We start from the raw sequence: 12,258 nt of genomic DNA on the forward strand, positions 1-12,258 counted from the left end.
ACATATGTCAAAAACTGTATGTCACAGATGGAAAAATCTTCAACAAAATACTAGCAAACAGAATCCAACAGCACATTAACAGGATCATACACCATGATCAAGTGGGGTTTATCCCAGGGATGCAAGGATTCTTCAATATACACAAATCAATCAATGTGATAAACCATATTAACAAACTGAAGGAGAGAAACCATATGATCATCTCTACAGATGCAGAAACAGCTTTTGACAAAATCCAACACCCATTTAGTAGGCATAGTGGGAACGTACCTTAAGATAATAAAGGCCATATATGAAAAACCCACAGCTAACATTGTTCTCAGTGGTGAAAAACTGAAACCATTTCCTCTAAGATCAGGAACAAGACAAGGCTGTCCACTTTCACCACTATTATTCACATAGTTTTGGAAGTTTTAGCCACAGCAATCAGAGACAAAAAAGAAATAAAAGGAATCCAAATCAGAAAAGAGGAAGTAAAGCTGTCACTGTTTGCAGATGACATGATACTATACATAGAGAATCCTAAAGATGCTACCAGAAAACTACTATAGCTAATCAATGAATCTGGTAAAGTAGCAGGATACAAAATTAATGCGCAGAAATCTCTGGCATTCCTATACACTAAGGATGAAAAATCTGAAAGAGAAATTAAGGAAACACTCCCATTTACCATTGCAACAAAAAGAATAAAATACCTAGGAACAGACCTACCTAAGGAAACAAAAGACCTGTATGCAGAAAACTATAAGACACTGATGAAAGAAATTAAAGATGATAAAAACAGATGGAGAGCTATACCATGTTCTTGGATTGGAAGAATCAACACTGTGAAAATGACTATACTACCCAAAGCAATCGACAGATTCAATGCAATCCCTATCAAACTACCAATGGCATTTTTCACAGAACTAGAACAAAAAATTTCACAACTTGTATGGAAACACAAAAGACCCTGAATAGCCAAAACATTCTTGAGAAAGAAAAATGGAGCTGGAGGAATAAGGCTCCCTGACTTCAGACTATACTACAAAGCTACAGTAATCAAGACAGTATGGCACTGGCACAAGAACAGAAATATAAATCAATGGAACAAGATAGAAAGCCCAGAGATAAACCCACGCACATATGGTCACCTTATTTTTAATAAAGGAGGCAAGAGTATACAGTGGAGAGAAGAGAGCCTCTTCAATAAGTGGTGCTGGGAAAACTGGACAGCTACATGTAAAAGAATGAAATTAGAACACTCCCTAACACCATACACAAAAATAAACTCAAAATGGATTAAAGACCTAAATGTAAGGCCGGATACTATAAAACCCTTAGAGGAAAACATAGGCAGAACACTCTATGGCATAAATCACAGCAAGATCCTTTTTGACCCACCTCCTAGATTAAGGGAAATAAAAATAAACAAATGGGACCTAATGAAACTTCAAAGCTTTTACACAGCAAAGGAAACCATAAATAAGACGAAAAGACAACCCTCAGAATGGGAGAAAATATTTGCAAATGATGCAACTGACAAAGGATTAATCTCAAAATATACAAGCAGCTCATGCAGCTCAACATCACAAAAACAAACAACCCAATCCAAAAATGGGCAGAAGACCTAAACAGACAGTCCTCCAAAGAAGATATACAGATTGCCAACAAACACAGGAAAGGATGCTCAACATCACTAATCATTAAAGAAATGCAAATCAAAACTACAATGAGGTATCACCTCACACTGTTCAGAATGGCCATCATCAAAAAATCTACAAACAATAAATGTGGGAGAGGGTGTGGAGAAAAGGGAACACTCTTGCACTGCTGGTGGGAATGTACATTGATACAGCCACTACGGAGAACAGTATGGAGGTTCCTTAAAAAACTAAAAATAGAACTACCATACAACCCAGAAATCCCACTACTGGGCATATACCCTGAGAAAACCATTATTAAAAAAAAGTCATGTACCACAATGTTCATTGCAGCACTATTTACAATAGCCAGGACATGGAAGCAACCTAAGTGTCCATCGACAGATGAATGGATAAAGAAGATGTGGTGCATATATACAATGGAATATTACTCAGCCATAAAAAGAAACGAAATTGAGTTATTTGTAGTGAGGTGGATGGACCTAGAGTCTGTCATACAGAGTTAAGTAAGTCAGAAAGAGAAAAACAAACACAGTATGCTAACACATATATATGGAATCTAAAAAAAAAAAATGGTTATGACGAACCTAGGGGCAGGACAGGAATAAAGATGCAGATGTAGAGAATGGACTTGAGGACACTGGGAGGGGGAAGGGTAAGCTGGGATGAAGTGAGAGAGTGGCATGGACATATATATACTACCAAAGGTAAAATAGATAGCTAGTGGGAAGCAGCCACACAGCACAGGGAGACCAGCTCGGTGCTTTGGGACCACCTAGAGGGGTGGGATAGGGAGGGTGGGAGGGAGACACAAGAGGGAGGCGATATGGGGATATATGTATATGTATAGCTGATTCACTTTGTTATAAAGCAGAACCTACACACCATTGTAAAGCAATTATACTCCAATAAAGATGTTAAAAAAAAACTGTGTCAAAAATTTGATGTTAAAGTATACATCCAATTGTACACTTTAAATATGTACACTTTATTTTATTTCAGTTATATCTCAATAAAGCTGTAAAAAAAAAATCACAGGTATGACCCATTCTTCAGAGGCCTACATGGAAAGTGGCAATAAAACAATGCCAAGTAATACATGTTTTCTGGCGAGGGATATTCAGTGTTCTGCTACAGAAAACTACATCACCAAAGATAACATTGGGACTATAATGGTAGAGACGCATAGGTCAAGAGAACTTTCCAGCCCTGCTCAAATCGTTCTGCAGAAAACTGCACACAATGTTCTCTCCTTGTGTGGAGCACAACCAGATGCAAAAAAGGGGGAAAAACCTAGACAGTTGAATTGTAATTAATGAGTCACATTAACAGCAATCTACACGCTTTATGAGTTTTGAAAATCACGTACCTAGATGTATCATTTAATTCAGGAACCTGCATTTTTGCTGGTGGTTCTTGTAAATCTAAAGAATATTCGAGTTTTGAAGTAACTTCCAAGAGTGAAAATGAAAAACAAAAATTATTAAGCATCTCAAGTAAACATTTAAATATACCATTCAAGTCTTATGACAGAAAAAAAATCTGACCTTTTTGTGTATCATCCAGTTTCGATTTTTCAGGTGAGTTATCAGCTGTATTTGTTTGCTGCAGGAAAAACATATATACCTAAGTTTAACTATGTTGTCTTTGAAATTTTTTACAATTCCAAAGAAAAGCATTTAAAGAGTAGGGTATCAGGCTCTTTGTTCATTAGATTTAGCTCCAAATGACTGTTGGCTGTTCCAGAAACGTCAATATCTACCCTCAGAAGATTTGCCACCATCAAAGACAATCACAGAGTGTCTCAGAGTTACTAAGGGAAACATCAAAGGAAGACTTACAAAAATGTCTTCAACAGCATCATAACTGTCGAGATATGTACGAGTTCCCAAAAAGACAATCTATCTGGAGGAATAATCTTTGGTGTATTTGTTTTTAAAAAAAATCATAACACTGTCACATTTCTGTATAATGTGTGCATGTAATCAAACATAAGAAAATGGACTGAACACCAATACAGGCCAAGCAGTGTGTTAGGTGCTTTATGTATTTATGCTTTTAATCCTAAGACGGCCACACTGTAAACCAGCTATTACCTTTGCTTTACAGATGAGAAACCTCAGGCTCAATGATGTTAAGTAATTTTCCCAAGTTCCCATAATCAGTAAGTGAAAACCAGGTCTGATTCCAAACATTAAGCTGCTTTTCCCAAACTCAGTCTCCAGATCCCAAATGAAGGAATGAGGCAAAGCCAGCCAAGTGACACATTCCGCGGGAGAGCCAAGATGAGTGAAAGTCGAGAAAAAACAAACACGGCAGGCAAAAGTAATTTAAAGGAGGGGATAGTGAAAAAAGAGAGAGATGGTTGACCAGGAGAAAATGGACAACAAGCCAGAGAGTCAGCCTCCACCTGCCAGCATCCTGGTGGATACAGTTCAGAATCTTGTCCCCAGTTCCCTGTACTCACAGTAGGCTCAGACGGGTTATTTAAGGGGAGAGTTGTTGGGCAATTGTTATCTTCAGCACTGGTTAACTCTGCCAGCTCGGTAGATTCCTTTGCTTGGTCTATACACATTAAGAAAAGAGCAATAAAGAATGGTAACAATAACCATACACAATGCTGCGTACACCCTCCAAATGCTCTTCATGAGATTCATACTGCAAGTACATCACCATCTTTTGGTAAGAGCTGGTAATTAGGACCTGCTATGGGCACCTTGGAAAACTGCTTTTGGGTCTAAATCATAAGAGATATGTAACCTGTGCAGGGCCAGCTTCATGGGTAGACAGGGCCCTACACACTTGCCTCCTGCCACCCCATCATAATTTCTCTTTTGTCATTTCCAATTGACCCAAGACAAACTGTATCAGGTGGAGAAAATAATTCAAGGTTTAATCAGCAACTTTTCTTTCTCCAAAGGTATAATAACACATTAATTACTCCTATATGACCAAAGGTTTTCAGTGACCTCTTTCAAGTAATATATATATTTTATCATTGCTTCTCTATGCAATCTAGGTAAGAAATTTTGTTATTTCCCAATATACCTGTCTCTCTTTCGTGGCTGCTAGGAATCTCAGTGTCTTCTTTCTCAAACTCACCAGAACGGTCTGAGGAGATTTTCGTCTGGTCAGGCCTCACCTGAAATGAAAACCAAAAATCACATGATTTTTAAAAGCAGTAATCCTTTTAAAAATTTATTATTAACAGACCTAAAGAGACATAGACAGCAATACAATAACAGGAAGGGACTTTAATACCCCACTTACATCAATGGATACATCACTCAGATGGAAAATCAATATGGAAACATCAGCCTTAAATGACATGTTAGATCCAATGGACTTGACATATACATAACATTCTACCCGAAAGCAACAGATTACACATTCTTCTCAAGCACATATGGAATCCAGGATAGATCATATATTAGGTCACGAAACAAGTCTTAATAAATTTAAGAAGACTGAAATCATATCAAGCATCTTTACCAACTACAGTGGTATGAAACCAGAAATCAATTACAAGAAGAAAAGTGGAAAACTCATGAATACATGGAGATTAAATAACACGCTTCTGAAAAACCAACAAGTCAATGAAGAAATCAAAAGAGATTAAAAAAAACTTTTGGCAAATGAAAATGGAAATGCAACATACCAAAACTTATGAGGTGCAGCAAAAGCATTTCTAAGAGGGAAGTTCATAGTGATAAATGCCCACATCAGAAAAGAAAAGAAGGACTTCCCTGGTGGTCCAGTGGTTAAGATTCTGTGCTTCCAATACAGGGGGCACAAGTTCGATCCCTGGTTGGGGAACTAAGATCCCGCATGCTGTGCAGAGTGACCAAAATAATAATAATAATAAAGAAAAGAAATAACTCAAATAAACAACATATCTTTACACCTCAAGGAACTAGAAAGAAAAATAAATGAACCCAAAGTTAGTAGAAGGAAGCAAATGAAGAACAGAACGGAAATAAACAAAAGACACTGAAAAAACAATAGAAAAGATCAATGAAACTAAGAGCTGGTTCTTTGAAAATATAAACAAAATTGACAAACATTTAGCTGGATTCACATATATATGTGTGTGTATCTATCCATCTATATTTAAAACAGCATATTATTCAGCCATAAAAAAGAAGCAAATCCTGCCATTTGCAACAACATGGGTGGACCTTGGGGGCATTATGAAAAGTGAAATAAGTCAGACAGAGACAGACAAATACCGTATGATCTCACTTGTATGTGGAATCTCAAAACCAACAACAAAAACAAGCTCATAGATACAGAGAGCAGATTGGTGGTTCCAGAGGAAGGGGTTGAGGGTAGGCGAAATGGGTGAAGGGGGTCAAAAGGTACAAACTTCCTGTTATAAAATGAATATGTCACGGGGATGTAAGGTACAACATGGTGACTATAGTTAATACTATATTGCATTTTTGAAAGTTGCTCAGAGACTAAATTCTCTAAATTTTTTTGGTTCAAAAAAAGACTTCTAACAATGATGATAGTTGTCAACTAGTCTCATTGTGGCGATTTTTTCACAATATATACAAAAATGGAATCATCATGATTTACACCTGAAACTAATATGTTTTAGGTCAATTATATCTCAATTTTTAAAACCCCAACATGGAAATGTAAGAGACAGGAAATCATACTAAAACATATTTACTGATAAATAATCAAGAAGAATTAAACATGCCACCTGTTTGTCATCTCCTAAAGCTTTAATGGAAGCTTGTGCTATGTTGAATTGCAATTCAAAATGAATTTCTATTTTCATCACTTCTTTGTTTCTGATATTAATAGGCTTCTTCAGGTAAATTTTGAGCATCTTCATCTCAGTTTCTAGCAAAAATAAAGTATACCAATATAGATCAACATACTGAAAGGTTATATTTTTAAATTTTATAATTTTAAATAACTGCACTGGGATATTTGTTCACTGTCCAGATTCTTCCACAATGAGAAGTTGAAAAGAAATTATTTGAATAAAGTTACTCTGAAATTATTTTTATTAGATGCACATGTGTGTTTTTACACACACACACACACACAAAAATATGTTTAAGCAGTTAATCTAGCAGAGATAGAAGTAACTTAGTAGCATAGCAAATGAGATATTTTGTCTTCTAAAATTCAATCCATTTTTTAAAGAACATTTGTGAATACAAAGCTATCATCTGTAACAGGTATTTTACTTCTCAATATATTAAGCACAACACTCATTCTCATTCTATCTGTCTCTCTCAGATCCCACTCCTTTCTAAAATTCAAAATAAAATCCACTGTTCTCAATATACAAACTGGAATAATCCACACTCATCTCAACAGATTCCACTTAAAGAAGAGAAATGGAAACATTCTCCAGAGAGGCCTAATTCTCAGACAACAGTCTCCTTGAGGGCCTCCTACCAGGACATCAGCCCTTTACTGACAAATAGTAATTGGTTTTAGAAGAGAAAATAGTTTAGACCACAGTTCATAGCGAGCCCAAGAATAAGCCACAGGAAGTACAAGCTGTGTTGGAAGCAGCAGGGGTGAAAAGAGTAAAACCCATGAAAGAGCAGGCAAAGCTCAGGGTCCCAAACTGATGAGCATGAAAAGAGGAAAAAAGAGACACACCTGGGTCTAGATCTGTGGCCAGTGGTACTCGAAATGTGGCTAGTACAACCTGAATTGCATTATAAGCATAAAATACACACTAGTTTGTGAAGACACAGTACCAAAACAGAGAAGGTAAAACATCTCATTAATTGTTCATATTGATTACATGTTAAACTGTTAATATTTTGGACATACTGAGTGAAATAAATATATATTATTAAAATTAGTCCACTTGAAAAAAACTTTTTAATGAGGCCACTAGAAATTTTTTTATATATGGTTCAGATCCTATTTCTATACAACAGTGCTGGCCTCTAGTAAAGTTCAACAATCCCCCAAATGCTGATCTTACTGGACGTTCAGTCACTGCAGAGAAAGTCTCTAAATCCCTGTAGCAAAAGTAATTCTAAACAAGGTCTGAAAATGTAAATAGCTAGTTGGGCTGTGGGGCTTGGTACAAGGGCAGGAAGAAATAGCCCGAGGGCTGCCCTCAACAGGCTCCTAAAACACTGTCAACCCCTTAGCAGGAAGGGCTCGGCACGCAAAAGGCAAGTCTTGCTTGTAGTGTTTGCTACACAAGCTTCAGTTGCCTCGGCTATAAAACTAAAACATCACACCTACTTCCTCCTGCTACTGTGAGGCACTTTATGAATTTTAAAGTCTCCCCAAAATGTGATATATTTATGAAGTGTAGAATATTAAGTTTGGCAAGTTGGTTGCTGAAAATCACCTCAACAGCAAAGTTCAGGTTCAGAAACTTAAAATATGTAATGTTAGGGGTACCACAGTCAGAAAATCCATGGAAGTCTATAAAAATATTAACTTCAGAATAAACACCAATGATATTTTGCATACCTTAAGTGAACAGTAACAGGTAATGACTATATAAACTAAGTTACTCTTAACTTATGATTATATTGAATTTACATTTCTAGTAAGATGTTTATAAATCCCTTTCCTTTACTACAGATAGGAGACACCTCCAACTCAACGTATACTATCTTTCCAATGTTGTGACTGTAAAACTGCTCGTTTGTGCTTCTTCCCATCTGTGACACCATAAGAAATATATATTTGATCTTGGCCTTTGTACCTGACACAGAGCTTCTGAAACTCATTTTAAGTGATGGGGTGCTGGGAGCATCTTTTGTTCTAATATTTGGTCTTTGACCCTGGTTCCTGACACCAGAGCTTCTAAGACCCTTGGAATGCCCGGGGTGATGAGTATTTTATAAGTTAATGAGGTGACTGGGGGTTAGAGGACTGGGGGTTGGAGGAGTTAAGGATGGGGACTGGTCAAAAACTTGCACAAACCTCTTAGATAGCCTCATCCACCAGAGGGCAGACAGCAGAAGCAAGGAGAACTACAATCCTGCACCCTGTGGAACAATAACCACATTCACAGAAAGACAGACAAGATGAAAAGGCAGAGGGCTATGTACCAGATGAAGGAACGAACTAAAACAGAAAAACAACTAAATGAAGTGGAGAAGGGCAACCTTCCAGAAAAAGAATTCAGAATAATGATAGTGAAGATGATCCAGGACCTCAAAAAAAGAATGGAGGCAAAGATCGAGAAGATGCAAGAAATGTTTAACAAAGACCTAGAAGAATTAAAGAACAAACAGAGATGAACAATACAATAAATGAAATGAAAAATATACTAGAAGGAATCAATAGCAGAATAACTGAGGCAGAAGAACGGATAAGTGACCTTGAAGACAGAATGGTGGAATTCACTGCTGCGGAACAGAATAAAGAAAAAGAATGAAATGAAGTCAGCCTAAGAGACCTCTGGGACAACATTAAATGCAACAACATTCGCATTATAGGGGTCCTAGAAGGAGACGAGAGAGAAAGGACCCGAGAAAATATTTGAAGAGATTATAGTCAAAAACTTCCCTAACATGGGAAAGGAAATAGCCACCCAAGTCCAGCAAGCGCAGCGAGTCCCATACAGGATAAACCTAAGGAGAAACACTCCGAGACACATAGTAATCAAATTGGCAAAAATTAAAGACAAAGAAAAATGATTGAAAGCAGCAAGGGAAAAATGAAAAATAACATACAAGGGAACTCCCATAAGGTTAACAGCTGATTTCTCAGCAGAAACTCTACAAGCCAGAAGGGAGTGACATGATATACTTAAATTGCTGAAAGGGAAGAACCTACAACCAAGATTACTCTACCCAGCAAGGATCTCATTCATATTCGATGGAGAAATCAAAAGCTTTACAGACAAGCAAAAGCTAAGAGAATTCAGCACCACCAAACCAGCTCTAAAACAAATGCTAAAGGAACTTCTCTAAGTGGGAAACACAAGAGAAGAAAAGGATGTACAAAAACAAACCCAAAACAATTAAGAAAATGGTAATAGGAACATACATATCGATAATTACTTAAACATGAATGGATTAAATGCTCCTACCAAAAGACACAGGCTTGCTGAATGGATACAAAAACAAGACTCATATATATGCTGTCTACAAGAGACCCACTTCAGACCTAGGGACACTTACAGACTGAAAGTGAGGGGATGGAAAAAGATATTCCATGCAAATGGAAATTAAAAGAAAGCTGGAGTAGCAATACTCATATCAGATAAAATAGACTTTAAAATAAAGAATGTTACATGAGACAAGGAAGGACACTACAAAATGATCAAGGGATCAATCCAAGAAGAAGATATAACAATTATAAATATATATGCACCCAACAAAGGAGCACCTCAATGCATAAGGCAACTGCTAAGAGCTATAAAAGAGGAAATCGACAGTAACACAATAACACTGGGGGACTTTAACACCTCACACCAATGGACAGATCATCCAAACAGAAAATTAATAAGGAAACACAAGCTTTAAATGACATAATAGACCAGATAGATTTAATTGATATTTATAGGACATTCCATCCCAAAACAGATTACACTTTCTTCTCAAGTGCACACGGAACATTCTCCAGGATAGATCACATCTTGGGTCACAAATCAAGCCTCAGTAAATTTAAGAAGACTGAAATCATATCAAGCATCTTTTCTGACCACAACGCTATGAGATTAGAAATCAATTACAGGGAAAAAAACGTAAAAAACACAAACACATGGAGGCTAAACAATACGTTACTAAGTAACCAAGAGATCACTAACAAACTCAAAGAGAAAATCAAAAAATACCTAGAGACAAATGACAACAAAAACACGACGATCCAAAACCTATGGGATGCAGCAAAAGCAGTTCTAAGAGGGAAGTTTATACAAGCCTACCTCAAGAAACAAGAAAAAATCTCAAATAAACAATCTAACCTTACACCTAAAGGAACTAGAAAAGAACAAAAAAACCCCAAAGTTTGCAGAAGGAAAGAAATCATAAAGATCAGAGCAGAAATAAATGATATAGAAACAAAGAAAACAATAGCAAACATCAATAAAACTAAAAACTGGTTCTTTGAGAAGACAAACAAATTGAGAAACCTTTAGCCAGACTCAGCAAGAGGGAGAGGACCCAAATCAATAAAATTAGAAATGAAAAAGGAGAAGTAACAACTGACACTGCAGAAATACAAAGCATCCTAAGAGACTACTACAAGCAACTCTATGCCAATAAAATGGACAACCTGGAAGAAATGGACAAATTCTTAGAAAGGTATAACCTTCCAAGACTGAACCAGGGAGAAATAGAAAATATGAACAGACCAATCACAAGTAATGAAATTGAAACTGTGACTAAAAATCTTCCAACAAACAAAAGCCCAGGACCAGACGGCTTCACAGATGAATTCTACCGAACATTTAGAGAAGAGCTAACAGCCATCCTTCTCAAATGCTTCCAAAAAGTTGCAGAGGAAGGAACACTCCCAAACTCATTCTATGAGGCCACCATCACCCTGATACCAAAACCAGACAAAGATACTACAAAAAAAGAAAATTACAGACCAATATCACTGACGAATATAGATGCAAAAATCCTCAACAGGGCTTCCCTGGTGGCACAGTGGTTGGGAGTCCGCCTGCCAATGCAGGGGACATAGGTTCATGCCCCGGTCTGGGAAGATCCCACATGCCGCGGAGCGGCTGGGCTCGTGAGCCATGGCCGCTGAGCCTGCGCGTCTGGAGCCTGTGCTCCGCAACGGGAGAGGCCACAACAGTGAGAAGCCCACGTACCGCAAAAAAAAAAAAAAAAAAAAAAATCCTCAACAAATTACTAGCACATAGAATCCAACAACACATTAAAAGGATCATACACCATAATCAAGTGGGATTTATCCCAGGGCAAGGATTCCTCAATATATGCACATCAATCAATGTGATACACCATATTAACAAACTGAAAAAGAAAAACCATATGATCATCTCAATAGATGCAGAAAAAGCTTTTGACAAAATTCAACACCCATTTATGATTAAAAAAACTCTCCAGAAAGTGGGCATAGAGGGAACCTACCTCAACATAATAAAGGCCATATATGACAAACCCACAGCAAACATCATTCTCAATAGTGAAAAACTGAAAGCATTTCCTCTAAGATCAGGAACAAGACAAGGATGTCCACTCTCACCACTATTATTCAACATAGCTTTGGAAGTCCTAGCCACGGCAATCAGAGAAGGAAAAGAAATAAAAGGAATACAAATTGGAAAAGAAGAAGTAAAATTGTCACTGTTCGCAGATGACATGATACTATACATAGAGAATCCTAAAGATGCTACCAGAAAACTACTAGAGCTAATCAATGAATTTGGTAAAGTAGCAGGATACAAAATTAATGAACAGAAATCTCTGGCATTCCTATACACTAATGATGAAAAATGTGAAGCGAAATTAAGGAAACACTCCCATTTACCAGTGTAACAAAAAGAATAAAATACCTAGGAATAAACCTACCAAGGGAGACAAAAGACCTGTATGCAGAAAACTATAAGACACTGATGAAAGAAATTAAAGATGATACCAACAGATGGAGAGATATGCCATGTTCTTGGATTGGAAGAATCAATATTGTG

At 37.0% G+C, this 12,258-nt stretch overlaps 1 protein-coding gene across 7 annotated transcripts in view; it reads right to left on the reverse strand.

Moving 5' to 3' along the window:
- SYCP2L (synaptonemal complex protein 2 like) overlaps positions 1–12,258 on the reverse strand; it is a 63,969-nt gene that overhangs the window by 31,488 nt on the left and 20,223 nt on the right. For 5 of the 7 annotated variants that reach the window (XM_060307886.1, XM_030881434.2, XM_060307889.1 and 2 more), the window contains 5 exons: positions 6,355–6,497; positions 4,692–4,785; positions 4,111–4,208; positions 3,191–3,248; positions 3,013–3,094 (listed from right to left, as the gene is read on the reverse strand). In XM_060307886.1, the coding sequence (XP_060163869.1) occupies positions 3,013–3,094; positions 3,191–3,248; positions 4,111–4,208; positions 4,692–4,785; positions 6,355–6,497 (475 nt within the window). The remainder of the gene's footprint in view (positions 1–3,012; positions 3,095–3,190; positions 3,249–4,110; positions 4,209–4,691; positions 4,786–6,354; positions 6,498–12,258) is intronic. The other 2 variants (XM_060307888.1, XM_060307887.1) reach the window with 2 other exon arrangements.

This window comes from Globicephala melas, chromosome 11 (genome assembly GCF_963455315.2).
Source record: "Globicephala melas chromosome 11, mGloMel1.2, whole genome shotgun sequence".
Taxonomy (NCBI): domain Eukaryota; kingdom Metazoa; phylum Chordata; class Mammalia; order Artiodactyla; family Delphinidae; genus Globicephala; species Globicephala melas.